Source organism: Polistes dominula, unplaced genomic scaffold (genome assembly GCF_049000335.1).
Source record: "Polistes dominula isolate Pdom_NZ unplaced genomic scaffold, Pdom_raw_medaka contig_26, whole genome shotgun sequence".
Taxonomy (NCBI): Eukaryota; Metazoa; Arthropoda; class Insecta; order Hymenoptera; family Vespidae; genus Polistes; species Polistes dominula.
In genome coordinates, this window is record NW_028300939.1 from 659,447 (window position 1) to 674,765 (window position 15,319).

Genomic DNA, 15,319 nt, shown 5'->3' on the forward strand with positions numbered 1-15,319 from the left:
GTTAAGTTTAATAAATGAAATAATTATAAAATAATAATAATAGAAATTAAAAAAAGAAAAAAACATTTAACAAATCGATGGCAAAGTTAAAGAAATAAATTTTATAAAAGATTAATGTTTTTCATTGATAAATAAAAAAATGGAAAAGTTTTCTTCTTATTTTGGTTAGACCTTCGTATACTAATTGACGTTAAAAGTTAATTAAATTTTCTTGTAATATTAAACATGCACGTTGAATGAATATAGTATATAGTAATGAATGAATTACTATCGAAAATAGCGATCTTCAGTAAAGAAATACTGAAAGAAATAATGTTATCTCTTTCTCTCTTCATTTATTGGCCTACCTAATATGCACGCTACGTCAACTATCTCCATCCTTGTTTTCTTTTTCTATTTGTTTTTTTTTGTTCATCGACCATTGGACATCGCGACATTTCTATACTTTGGAATGCATGTCCGGCGGCATTCCTTGTTAGTATTACGAAGGAATCGTCGAGGTCGTCTGGTTCGAGTACCACTCCCACAGGTACGAGAAACAGCTACGGAAGAGAAACAGCTTACTATCTTGCGACAAAACGTGACAAAAAGAAAGAGAGAGAGAGAGAGAGAAAGTACGAATTAATCGTACGAGTTCGTTTAAATGGATCAAACAAACGATTATCATTCCGTTAGAAAATCCCTTTCCCTTCTCTTCGTCCTTCCTTCATATGTAAATTGTTGTGTTCTATTTAATACATGTTACGTATTTCACGTACGAAAATGTTATTGTTTATTTCGTTGTTTAGAATTAAAAAAGGGATTAGAAATAAATCGTGTTTAATGGTCAAATCAGAGAAAAGCTAAACTTAGGGGGTTATAAATGGAAGCTCATTAGCCAGAGAAAAGTTTTTGGAATCGCGATCCGAAACGATTGTCTCCGTCTGTGTCGTAAAAGCATACGCTTGGATGAACACGATCAAACGTACCTATATTACACTTATATACTTTCCGTACCATAGAAAGTTAATTGGCCATGACCAACGATCATCGTTATCACATTATAACAGTAGCGAGAAATATCGTGAAAAATAATAACGGTGATTAAGTTCTGCAACGACGCGTGCAGTTAGCCGATATATGAAAAGAAGGGAAATTATAAGCTCAAGGTTAACGATAAATACGATTCGATTGGTACAACACGTAAGTAAATCAATTTTATTTATAATATTATCTATCTATCATTCTAATGGTCAACATAATCTATATGAAAGGTATTGTAAAAATGATGAAAAAAAAGAATCCATTTGAAAAGTAAGAAATAATTATTCTGAAACATCCTGTACATGTAACCCATATGAAGAAGAATAATAGGATTGTCGATACACACAAGAAGGTAGTGGTCAAAATTCGAAACCGTAACGAAAATGTAGAAGAGATTGGCTCTTTTCCTAGGGGGCAAACTTCTCGGAGTGAGAATAAAAAAGGGTAGAAAGGGAGAGGGTGAGAGAGAGAGAGAGTAAGGGTGGGTAGTTCGGAGGTGACTCGGCTGACAGGAGTTCCGAGCCCGGTTGAGGCAAGAAGTCGTCTTCTTCTTCTTCTTCTTCTTCTATCCTTGTCCTTTTTTCCTTTATTTCATTCTTTTTTCCCCTCTGTTCTTTTTCATTCTTTTTCTTTCTCCATTGCTCACTCCTTCAACCAACTTTATAATTCTTGCGACGCTTTTGGGGAATGAGATTGTCGGCGTGGTGGGCGGAAAAAGGAGGAGGTTTAAGGTAGTCCACTGGCGCCAGTGACGTCTGCCGAATAGCTGCTGACTTTCAGACTCCTGCAGTTTCGTTTAAGTGCTTCCCTTTTCCTCTCTCTCTATGCCACTTGAATTTTCGTTCGTTCGCGCACCTTTCTTATCATCCTCTTCTACTACGATAAATACATTTTTCCTTTTTTTTTTTTAGTCATCATCCAAAGATCATCACTCCAATTATTCTTATCGCAGCTATCGTCAATTGATTATTATCCGTATTTTTGTCAAGGGTCAATCAATTTATGATTTTAAATATTTTTCAAAATATTTTTCCATTAATACTAGATATATAATCAAACACACGCACACACTTTATTATCGATATTAATTTTTTCTCGAGATTTTGTATAAACGCGCACGCGCTACTTGTAACATACACACTCGGAGTTGGTGTAATCTGCATACAAAATTACGAAAGAAAGAGAGAGAAATTGTGAAGAGTTGGGAGGGTGCAGGGTGGTGCTGGTGGTGATGGTAGTAGTGAGGGTAGGGTAAAACGGTAGCAAAACAAAACAAAAAAAAAATATCTTGTCGCGTATGTACCTACGCGGAATAAATTGTTGAAATATGCCGGGGGCATTAATATACCCGCCGAACCCATAACGCACAGGGCCAATATTTTGTTTCTTTTTTATTATTTTTTTTTTTTTAACTACGTCTACCAGTAAAAAAATATAATATTTTCCTAAAAGCTAATATCTATATCCCGGGCCCGATATCGTTCTCTGTGTAAATAACAGAGTCCGACTCACGTAGAAAAGTTTGTTATGGTGTTTATAAACACACTCATTTAACTCGAATCGACGAAGCGATTTTTCTACCTTTCCAATTGGTTACTATCTAAGTATTTATATACGTAAATAAGCGTGTCTTGTTATAAGTAAAATCTTAACTGGACTTTAACGATCGTAGGATTTCATTTTGTCAAACGGAGCGTGTTCGAATAAAAAGCATTCGAAGAACGTTGCTCATTCGCGATTTTTGTAAAAAAGATATCAAATAAATCAACGGGTTTTTTTTTTCGTTTAACTCGTAGCTCTTTTAGCCGCGTGATATAACCATCTTGATATATATATATCAATATAACATTATGCAATAAAAAAGGGGGAGAAAAATTGGGGAAAGGCACAGGAGAGGAGAAAAGCTTTGTTTTCGTTTGCTCTGAACCGCGGTGACGATTTGAACGATAGCACATTGTCGAGAGATTTAGCTACACAGGTAATGCAAATGTTGATAATCCTTTATCTTCTCGCGTACTATACACTCTTTACTCCATTTTCATTTCCATTTGCGTTGGGAAGCCGCGAGGTAGATCGTACCACCACCACCATCACCACCACCGAGTCGAGATGTCGAGGATAAAACCGTAATTACACGCGAATCGTGGGTTCTATGTAGGTGTGTGTATGTATATATATATTCGGCAAAGATTAAAAGGAACGAAGCGCGAATTATTTTAGCCGGAGGTTTCGTTACATGCGTTTTCATACTACGACGAAACTCATTTTTGCGAAGAGGGACTGTCGTTTTGTTTCGTTCATTCGTACTCTCTCCTTTACCTTTCTTTTATTCCCTACAAGCGATTGCGTAAAAAAAAAAGGGATTCTCTATCTTTCCTTCTCTTTTCCTTTCGCAAGTCTTGCAGAATAATTGCAGTGGAACTTTTTCGAAAAAGGCAAAGGCCGCGTAACATTCCTGTTATCGTAATCAACGCGCGATACCAAATGACAAAAAGGTATATTCTCTTTCTCTTTCTTTCTCTTTCTCTCTCTCTCTCTCTCTCTCTCTCTCTTTCTCTCCGCGAATATGTAATAAACGTCGCGTTTAAGGTCTGCTACTGCTATCCTTGCAGTAGAAACGAATTCTGTAAAAAGGTAGTAACGATATCAAACGTTGTTACGTATGACTATTTTCATTGCATTTCTTCCCTTCGCGTTTCTCGTTTTCATAAATTTTCATTTAACGTATTCATCATCTATCTATATCTATATATTTTTAATCCTCTATTTAAAATATAAATTATTTCTTCTATGTCTTTCTCAATCTTTTTCTCTCTAGAAAAAAAAGAAGAAAAAGATTGTAATTTTGTTCAGTTTAAAAAAACCCAATTCTCGTTTCTAAACACATGCTTGTCATTGATATTAATTATCATCAAATGTTGAATTAATATAATTGTAAACTATTTAGTAAATTATGATACCACAATATGACATATAGATAGATAGATAATACAAAGATATACGTAGGTATATTTACGTTGATATGCAATAGAAAGAACGTGCGATATCTTTCGATTTCGAAGGATAAAACGTATGAGAGAGAAAGAGAGAGAATGATGAAAATAATTGGATAGATCTCGATCCCGCGCATTGAGCAGCTCATGCTCAGCGAGGAGAAATGCGTAGTGCACAAGTCAACAATGATATCGAACAAAACAGGTGGCAGTATGATATATAAATGTGACGGCACGTACGAACTGGTATACAAAACGGTGGTATAACTCTGACACGGTTTATTAAACACCGTTCGCGAGACCATTGTTATGGCTCGAAAGAGAGTGCAAATATTATTCTGCATGGACGCGACCGGCATTAAAGGGTATCTCCATCATACCTTTCGAATATATCGATTGTCGTTTGTCCGATGCTTGTCGAAAAATATAATATCGTTCGATTGGATATTTCGTTGCGACCAATTTACAATCTTTTTCTCGTATTATGTATTTTTTACGTAAATGGAAAACCCCTAAGAAGACACTTTCAATAAATGCAAAAAAGTTATGAAAAAAAATATTGTACGATCATCCCAGTTAGATGTAATTGATAAAAATATTTGCATTAGAAAAAATAGAATAATAAAAGTAACTCACCGAGTTGTCCCTCTGACATCCCGCAATAATTATCCCATCCATCGGACGATGGAATTGGTAAGGACAAAGGTGGTGTCGAGGGCAGAGGGGTCCACTGCTAGTGAACCCAAGAAGGTGGTGCCGCGGGAGTCGCTGCATTGGTGCTCATGTAAACTCCCGCGGGTGCATTTCCGGTTGTCGTGACTACGCCATTGTTTTGAGTAACGAGACCATTTTGTCCGATATTGCTGTCGCTCACTTGAATCGCAGCAGTACCCATTACACCTTGTTGGAAATTGAAATCCAACGTTTCGTCCATCGACAATTCGTGATTAATAACCTACCATTTAACAAAATACAAAATGTTCTAATGTATCTCATCATCTACTTATTAAACCAATCAAACTTTCAAAGTTACACTAAGAAAAAGTATAAAGTATGTGTAAAACATAGGTGTAAAACATAGGTGTAATAAATGAACAAACCTCTTCGACGTTGCAATCGAATCCACCGTGCAACGTTTCGATGTTAATGTTGAGATCGTCGAGAAGTGTCGAATTATTAAGGGCACCCATTAATTGTCCCATCATCGTACTTGGTGTCGATTCACATGGGGTGGGGGTGTTCGGCGGACTCGAACCATTTTGTGTTTGTTGTTGTTGCTGTTGTTGTTGCTGCTGCTGCTGTTGTTGCTGTTGCTGTTGTTGTTGTTGCTGTTGTTGCTGCTGTTGTCGTTGTTGTTGTTGCTGCCGTTGTTGATTTTGAATCATATATTGAAGAGTTTGCTGTTGACTGGTACTGAGTGTCGTTGGGCTTGGTTCACTTTGCTGATACGACGGTGACATTCCGGAAACTGGACTTAGGTTCTAAACGTTGAGAAAAAACGGAAATAACAAAACAATATTTAGCTGACTTAAATGCAAGATCATTATCGATTGAAAATAAATATTAAGAAATCTAAGAAAATATATTTACCACTTGACAAGCGCAAGCTTGTAAACGATGTATCGGACAACTCTGTTGGTTTCTTGACTGAGGTGTAGGTGGTAATCCAAAAGATGCAGCATTACGAAGTGCACTGGTGGTCCTTTGATACTGTGTCTCGAAATAAGAAGGCGGTGGACCAGCTTGTTGCTGATGATTTGGTGGTGATGTTTGATACATTTGAAAGGATTCTAGTTTCATAGTTTCCGCGAGGCTACCAGCCAAAATAGTATCTGTATAAGAACAAAAGTAAGATGTGTGTGTTTGTGTACCGATGCGCGTGAGGAATACTTTACAAATACTTTACAAACCTAACTGTTCCGGACTGTAGGAAGATGCATAGGTTGGCGTCCAGTCTGGTTCCTCAAGGACGCGTCCAATCTGGCTTCCTGCCGGAATGGGACTCAATCGACCCGAAGAGGACGCGTTGCTCGATGTTCGAGGTCTTTTTGGGAAAAAAGGAAACTGTCTTAGAAATAATTTCACAACTTTTTTGTAGGTGTGTAAAATTAGGGATAACAGAACTTAGAAGAATCTAATAATAATAAGAAGAAAATGATTATAATAGGAAAAAAGGGTGTTATAAAGAGAGGCAAGGTATCGATTTATCGATCTATCGTTTTATTTCGCCAATGTGTCTTACCGTAAGTCCGGTGAAAGTTGATATCCACTTGGATGAAGTGAACTGTCAGAGAAAAGGTCCAAACTCTCGCTGACGCTGCTACTTGGACTTGGTGTAGCATCAGCTTGCAAAACTCCATTTCTCAATGCTTCGACCTTCTTCTTGACTCGACCACGTCTTTTCTCAAATTTGCTCGTTTCCATCGACGTTGCTCTTTGTATTTTTTAATTTATATATATATGAAAATCTTGTTAACTTATATCGAATACTTATTTATGATAAAACGATGATAACAACTCACCTACGTCGAGGTGATTTTCCTGGTTTAGCATCATGATTGATCATCCACCATGAACTTTTTCCAGTACCCTCGTTCTGCACTCGCATGAATTTGCAATGCAACGACAAGTTGTGTCTTATGGAATTCTAAACAAAGCAATATAAAAAATATTCATTTAACTAATACAATGATTTAATGATCTATTGGATTATTTGGAAAGTAATTTCGTATTTTCTTGACACAATTTTGACATTAGTTGATGCAAACTGACAAATAACAACACGTGAGATTGATAACAGGTTAAATTTATCAAATTAAAAAAAACAGTCCACTTAAAAGGCCTAGGTTGAACCTGGAAGCAAGGTTCTTCATTTTCACAAAAGAAAAACGACATTACTTTCCGAACAACCCAATAATAAATTTTATTAGAAATTTTGTTCTTTCTATCTCTGTTAGTCGTATCAAAAAAATAGTCAAATAGAAAAAGGGCACATGCGTATATATCGAATATAGAAACGCAATTACTTTGTCAAAGGCACGAAACGGAATCGATTCGAAGACAGAAATAGTAGTAGTAGAAAAGAGAGTGTAAGAGAGAGAGAGAGAGAGAGAGAGAGTGAGGTAACATTTTATCGGCTCGCCTAGTTCGTCCCTCGCTTTCTTCATTAGGCAAATTGAATCGGGCTACGACTACGGGGGTACTCCATTCTCGAAAAATTTCCGAAAGCTTTCTGCCCTAATATGAAAGTATCACTGGAGAAACTATAACAATTTCCTTTCGTTTCTCGTTCCTACGGATAGATACATCCCTGAGTAAACGTACTACAATTCGCGACTGTAAAGAGTACGAGAAAGAGAGAGAAAGAGAGAGAGGGAGAGAGAGGGAAATTTCACAGGGAATCACGACAACGATAACTAAGAATCACTTTTCTAACATCCATTTTCGGCATCGTAAACGCCTGTGTCTCATACCATCCATCCATCCATCCATCCATCCATTCATCCGATTTTTCTTTCTCTATAATTCACCGACGACGTTTCCATTCTCTCCAAATGCTTAGTTTCTAACATACATACCTACACAACGTGTGTACGTGTGCATGCGTGTGTGTAGATACGTAATATCAATGAAAAGGTAGATTATATTTTTGACAATCGATAGAAATAAATTGCTGATCGTTAATTTAGATATCAACATTTATTTAAGCACTACCAGTTTCGCGAACTTGACCGAATCACCGTCACCGTCACCGTCACCGTCACCGTCACTGTTATCACCACACTGATTTAATAGTAAAAAAAGAAAGAAAAAAAAAAAACAGGAAGAAATATGAAGAAGTTGAAGAATTTATCGCAAATGTTTATCGATCAGCAGGAGTAATACGATTTTACGATCTCAGTTCTTTCGATTTCTTTAACATACCCGACATTTTTTTCCTTTCTATTATACATATGTATAGTTCTTTCTTTTTCTATTCTTATCACAGTTAACTTCTTTTCCTACTTTCCGAATGTATATATATATATATACATGGAAGAGAGTATGACGATAGTGAGCCATTCCAGTCATCCAGTTGCGAGAGTCACTATGAGATCGGGACTTTACAACCCCATCGTTTCCCCTGCATTTATCGGCGCTACGTTAGGAAGAAAATCTAGACGGTTTTGGCGCCACCATTCTGATTTTTACCTCCCTCCCACCCTCTAGATCTTTCTCTCTCTTTCACATACTGTTTTAAGGTAACGACTACATTCAATTCTAAGAGAATTTTAGGACAATGAGACAAATCAAGTGAATTTTCTTTGAAAGTCATTAAAAAAATTTTCCTAGTGTTAATATTCTCAATTGTAGATTTTTTGTTGTTGGATCCAATCAAAACTACACACGGATAATTAATATTATCTTTGAAGAAACAAAAATTAGTCAAATTTCTTTTATATATAAACTCGTTGACAAATTGTCGTGGTGGTTATAGTTGTGGTGGTGGTGGTGGTGGTAGCCGATAAACTCTGGGTACTTTCGTCAAAATCCCTATAAAATTGGCGGAAACGGTCCGTCGAATGCGAAGGGTGGATAACGAGGGAGAGAGGGAGAGAGAGAAATAGATAGAGGGACCAAGTTATCACGGGGTTTCCAAACTGTATAACGCGCAATTTATGGTGCATACTTGTCCCTTCCCATTGTTCAGAAGAAGAAGAAGACGATAAGGGAACGAGAGATCGTTGAACGTTCAACGTACGTACAAAAGTGCGAATAAGCTCGGTCCACGTCCGGACTTTTGTGAACTCCTTCCCCTACTCTCTCTCTCTCTCTCTTTCTTGTCTAGACTCTTCAGACACAGCGGTACTTGCCCCGAAGGATGCTGACCAAGGCTGATGTCTCGTCGAAATCGTTTGGTTCAAGTATAAAGCGTGAAAGGAAGAGAGAGAGAGAGAGAAAGAGAGAAAGAAAGGAAGCTTTTAAACGCGTATCCTTTACCTAAATATTCCAATTTTATTATTTTTCTTTTTTTTTTTAATTTTCTTCATCCATGTAATTTCGCAACAAATTGGCAAACAAATTGGCAAACAAATTGGCAAACAAATTGGCAGTGGCCACGCGTTGATGTGGCTTTGTTAGAAAATGTTGATTTCATTTAATTTTCATTTAATTTCGTAAAACTGCTAACTAAAGTATTATATTTAATTTAATTATATTTATATTTTATTAAAATCATAAATATAATACTTAATATAAATACATAAAAAAAAAAAAATAAAATCATATAAATAGTTAATCAATTCTTTCCTTTCATGGTTGACTTTCACTTATTGTTAGTTAACATTATTAGATCGATATCGCGTTTAAGAACGCGAGGAAAATGGTAATTCCCTCTTTTTATTCCCTCCTTCTACTAAGAGGAAATAAAAAAAAAAAAGAAAAAAGAAACTAGTAGACTCGTCATAGAGAATTGGCGATGTTCGAAAGAGCATTGGCTAACGGAGAAGCTCATGGCTTTGAATAATGGACGATGGTCGTTAGATGACTCGTGCACGAGAGCCTCAATTTTTAATACGCATTATACACACACACATATACTATCTCGTATAAGTAGATACCTATCGAACCTAGAGATAAATCGATTTGAATTGTGATATTGTGAATTCGATTGATCTTTCAACGAAACTCATTTCTTTTTCTTGACCTTTTTTTTCTTCTTTTCTTTTAGACGATTATAATAAACTCATCCCTTGACTTTTTCTAACACCATTGAATTCTCCTAGTTGAATAAAAAAAATTAAATGAAATTTTATAAATCCAGCATTTGATCAATTTGTTGAGTTTGGAAAAATGAAATATACCTTTCCTGTATGTCGCGAGGTAAACAAATAAGAATGTAAATAAAAGTAAAATGAAGGAAGACGGAAAGTGATGGGTCTATTTTCATTTTTAACGGATGTGGCTTTAGTTTTGTCATAACTAGGAAAACGAGTTGTTGAGTTTCTTTCTGTTACGAAGGAAGATACTAGCATTTAAAATCATACGGATTTTGCGGTTTGCCTCGAAACACGTGTGGAATGATTTTGGTTTGTTCATAGAAAACAATACAACAACAAAAAAACAACAAAAATAAAACGAAAACAGTCATTTCTTTTATCACGTTTCCACAAATATCTATTCTTGTAAATATAATATAAAGGGTTATATGATAGAAATGAGAGGTTGTTCTTTAACACGTTTCATGCCAAGCCCTTTTTACCTGATTTGTCATTCAGGCCATTTAATTTTGCTTGAACAAAATCAACTATTACATGTAATTATTAATTATTGTAAATATAACAATTAAACAAACTTATGTGCTTTGTTCTATACTGCATTTTGTATATTTTAAAATGAAATATTCTTTTATAAAATTAAATTTATTATAAACGTATATTTTAAGTGCATTAAATAAATATGACAAATGTTAAGTGTACCATCGGTGGTTACACGTGGCCTGAAGAACAAGTTTAATGTGTACCACCGGTGGTACACCTGGCACGGAACGTGTTAAAGCATAAAAAAGAATGTAATAAGTCTTTGGAGGGGTATTTTTCTCTTCTTTTTTCTGTAAACCAATGGAACTAGGAGTATCGCGACGAAACAATCAAACAAGACCATCCCAGTTAATCCGTAGGAACATCTCGGTACACATTAATTCAATTTCATTGACAACGATGACAACGAACGGAGAAAGACGAGGTCAATTTCGTAAAAAGCATTTACCTAAGTAGGATCGAATACACGCTGATACAAAATTCTATACGCATATCATCCCCCACCCACGTGCTTAAAACAACCACCTACCAACCTACTCAGTTTCATTCGAATTTCACATTTCAACGAGCAAAATAGTCGCTACAGATATGATAGAATAATTTCTCATTTAAATAATATTATCGGTGGACGGTATCAGCGAATATTTGCGACCAATATCCAAATTTTATAATAATTTGAACAACAAAAAATGTTATTATATTATATAATATTTAAAACATACACACGAGGTGTTTTATCCGAATACACACACGATGATGATTTCATATGTAAAAAAACAAAATAAAAAAAGAAAGATTAGTATTTTTTCTTGGTCATTTGAAACGTCGTTCTTCTGTCTCCACCCTTGTTTTTTTTTTTAATCATCCCTTTGGTATATATACTCCCATGCATAAATATGCAACCATATAATCAACGTGATAAAAGTATTTACCATTTAACAAAAAAAAAAATGAATGAAAGTAATGAAACAAAAGTAATATAGAAATGAAAATGAACAACAACAAGAAAAAAAAATATATCGAGAGTTTATTTAGAAGATAGTGGAAAGGTGGGTGACTCGGGTTAATTCGTTGAAGGTTCGAGGGAAGGGGGTTGAAGAGAGAAGATCGGAGACTACTATAAAACGAATTCCACTCGATTGGGAGCACTCAAATCAGAAATCCGGACTGCCAGCCAAACGTCGTGCTAAACCGGAAGCGAGACGGGGACGAGACGGAAGAAGGACAGACGACGGGAAGTTTAGGAAAAAGAAAGAGAAAGAGAAAGAGAAAGAAAAAAAGAATGAGTTAAGGGAGAAACAGTGAACGAGAGCCAATTCGTTAATCCCAATTTCCGATTCGCATAGGTATTTACGTTAACAACTCTGCTGATCAATTTCTTTAACATTTTTTTCTTTTTTTGGTTTATTTTAACACGTTGAACGCCACCCCCATTTTTAATATACATACGCGTAAGATAACATTTTTGTTCTTCACAATTATGCAATTGGTTTTATCATAATCTAATGAAATTCATCAAATTCATCGAATTTACGATGACATATGGTTTTTCTTTTTTTTTTTGTCCATGTAACGAAGAAGTACATATATTATACGTGTTAAATAATGCAAATATACAAGGAAAAGACAAAATTTGTTATCAATGGTGTCAAGGTCTTATTGCTCATTCAACCGACTCAATGCGATCGGTTTTTTTTTGTACATAACTATTATTATATATAAACGTTGCCTAATTTTCTAAAACTCCCGTGTGTACTATTACTGTTCTTATTATATGTTTCTAATGTTAGTTTTTATCGGCGGAAAGTTTCACTCTTAACGAGATTAGATTTATCAGATTACGATCATTCAGTTTCATATATCGGATACTCGTAAATCGATTTGAAAACATATATGTGTTTGTACATATGTAAACCCTCATAGTCGTAACACGCCTACAAATAATAAATAATTGAGTAATATATATATATATATATACCATATATACACCTGTTCGTTATCCGTTCGATCGATGGGGATCAATCGACCTATCGTTTTAATCGATCATTGTCGTTGAGTTAACAAAGTTATCCAAAAGTTACGTTAGTGTTCATTCTTCCGATTCAATTATCTTTTTATATTCTTTTCCTTTTTTTTTTTTTCGGTGTCTTTTTATTTTAGACAAAAATGCGAAGACGAGTGTATCGGCACGCACGTGTGTTCGTTTTTTTTTTTTTTCATTTTTGAACAATTTTCTTATCTTTCTTTTTTTTCCTAACATTATTCAATTTTTATCTCGTTGTTTATTTTAGTTAGTTATTATCAATAAGTAGATTGGCATTATATTTTACATTATTTTGCATTCACATTGATAACAGTCAAAAGGGTTACTCCCTTTTCACCATATCCACAATTGAATACGTCCAAGAAAGGGTTAATTTTATTATTAATATTTACAAAATAATTAAATATAAAATAAACTCAAATTTAATGTAAGGAATTTAATTAAACATTTTCACAAACGCTTCTTTTTTTTTTTTTAATCTTTGAAAAAAAGTTAGAAACTTGGAAAGTTTTCTCTTATATAGGGTGTCCAATTGGGAGAATCGATGAGATGAGATTTATAGAAAATTTACAGGAAATTTACTTTAAAGGGCTATATATTCGAAGATACTCGCGTCACTTTTGTATACGATCTACGGAAAAAGAGGATGAGTAGGATATGAAGAAGACGAAGACGAAGAAGGAGGAGGAGGTGGAGGTGGAGGAGTGGAAAAGGCTTTCGCTCAAATTAGATCCGGGAGTCTCGGCACCGTCGAGACTTCTATCTCTGTCTCTATCTTTCTAGCTCGTAGTTACGCCGATTTGTCCGCAATTTATACGTCGCACACATAGAGAGAAAGAGAGAGAGAGAGAGAGAAAGAGTATTTTTGCGCAATTTGTGCCGGTTATGAAGACATGGGATGCCCCGATATGCTTTTCCATCCTTGGAAAAATATAAGCCGAATTTATCGCATCTCCAAACCTTTCCACAAAGATTCTTCTCTCCCTAGTTTTTATTTTATTTTATTTTATTTTATTTTATTTTATTTTACACTTTTCCAAGATCTTCTCCTATCATCATACAATGGAATATCTATATTATTCGTCACACGGTATACTATATGCTTTTCCTCAATTCTCTAATCTTAAAGGATATTATTTTTTATTTTATTAAAGGATATTATTTTTAATTCGTGAGAGAATGAGAAAGAAATGTGATCGGAATGATATATCATTTTTTTTTTTAAGTGTTAAATGTTTAAAGTTAAATTATCAGATTTTATTTCGCAAAACTAGAGAATAAAGTGAATAGTTTTCTTTTTTGAAAGAGATTAGAAAAATTGATAATCTATTTATCTTCGTCTGGGATATACGTACATGAAAGAAGGATCATGATTTTAAAGTAAAATTTCTATTAGTTTTCTCAATGGTTAGTAGAATATATACGTCACGTTATAGAAAGATAGGAAAGAAAATTTGTTTCTTAAATCTATGATAGACCATTGTGAAAAAGATCGAATCATAAATGTTGGAGTTTTGGTGGTGGTTTGAAAGTTTTCCACAACGATAACGGTAGAAAAGACGTAACTCGAACGGGTCAGAAATCATCGTTCTGATATTTCGAGCGTTACCAAGGAAAAGTAGGTAGGAAGAAACGAAAGGAAGTGGGTGGTGGGTGGGTGGATTGGTTGGTTGGTTGGTTGGTTGGTTGCTAGTCGTTTTCGAGACAACTGGAAAAGTGGAAAGGCGAACAGCTCGGACACCTACACTCTTCACCCTTCACCCTTCACCCTTTCTTTCGGAGAATGACGACCACCAAAAGGCCCCCTTCCTTCTCCTCCCCTGGAAGCTTTTCCCTTGCCACCCCTTGTTGAAATGCTTTAGCTCGGTTGGTAGTAGGAGTGTGGTAATTCACGCGAACCCCATGATGGATGCTCTCGACGCCCACGCGGCGTCGCGACGCCGCCTTGGGCCAACGTCTTCGAATTTTCCTAAACCGTTCTCTCTTTCTTCTTCTTCTTCTTCTTCTTTGTAATACTAACACACACACACACACACCTCTGTTAAAATTCTTTTTATTTCAAAGTATCTAAATGTTTTCTAATTTATAACATCAATTATGTCATGATAAACAACTTTAGAGAATTTTTCTTCTTCTTTACGATAAGAAAACTTAAAAAGCAACGTTTCGATGAAGAAATCTGTTACAACCCTGGGTATAACTTACTTTTCCTATCATAGGATTCCACATAGAAAATTGTTCAACTTCCGCGAGATTAAAATATACCGTTTCTTTATACTCCCTCGAACACACAATTCTTTCTTTCCCTTCCTTTTTTCGAATCGTCTTAGAAGATCTTTCACAAAGAAAAAGGAATGAAAAAGAAAGAAAAGATGGGTAGAAAAGATTTGTAATTCCTAGTGCTTTTCTCTCTCTCTCTCTCTTTCTCTCTCTCTTTTACTTGGACGATCGGTATCACTGACGGAAGTTATACTCCTGTTTTTCCAATGGTTTTCGAAACACTTTATTGGACTAACATATAGAAATTTAATAGTAGAACAAAAGATAAAGAATATTTTCAACGTTTATTTAATCTAACATTAATTCTATACTTTGCTTTTTAAAATCATTTACGATGTAACATGTAAAAGTATAAGTACATAAATTTTTCAATGTGTAATATCCAAAGAAAAAAAGAAAAAAAAAGAACAATCATTGAGCATTGATTATTTTTCGAAATTACACGAAACACGCCGACAAACACGTGGGCCTAAATATTATTCAATATATATTTAATTCGATAATTTTTGCATGGTACCAACGTGAAACCATCGGACGTCATAGTATTAATTTGATTTATGGTTGGATTGAAATATCAAAAGTTGCACTCTGTCAAATACTAAGGAGTCAACATTTACAAAAAAATTTATTAATGTTGAACAAATGTATGATAGTTATATTCAATATTAATTGAATTGAAT

The 15,319-nt window shown here is 34.9% G+C and overlaps 1 protein-coding gene across 2 annotated transcripts in view; it reads right to left on the minus strand.

Moving 5' to 3' along the window:
• foxo (forkhead box, sub-group O) overlaps nt 1–15,319 on the minus strand; it is an 89,214-nt gene that overhangs the window by 24,296 nt on the left and 49,599 nt on the right. For both annotated transcript variants that reach the window (XM_015332230.2, XM_089171446.1), the window contains exons 3-8: nt 6,539–6,663; nt 6,259–6,450; nt 5,927–6,060; nt 5,607–5,848; nt 5,117–5,497; nt 4,653–4,971 (exon numbers count right to left, since the gene is read on the minus strand). In XM_015332230.2, coding sequence (XP_015187716.1) covers nt 4,750–4,971; nt 5,117–5,497; nt 5,607–5,848; nt 5,927–6,060; nt 6,259–6,450; nt 6,539–6,663 — 1,296 coding nt within the window. In that variant the 3' untranslated portion in view covers nt 4,653–4,749. The remainder of the gene's footprint in view (nt 1–4,652; nt 4,972–5,116; nt 5,498–5,606; nt 5,849–5,926; nt 6,061–6,258; nt 6,451–6,538; nt 6,664–15,319) is intronic.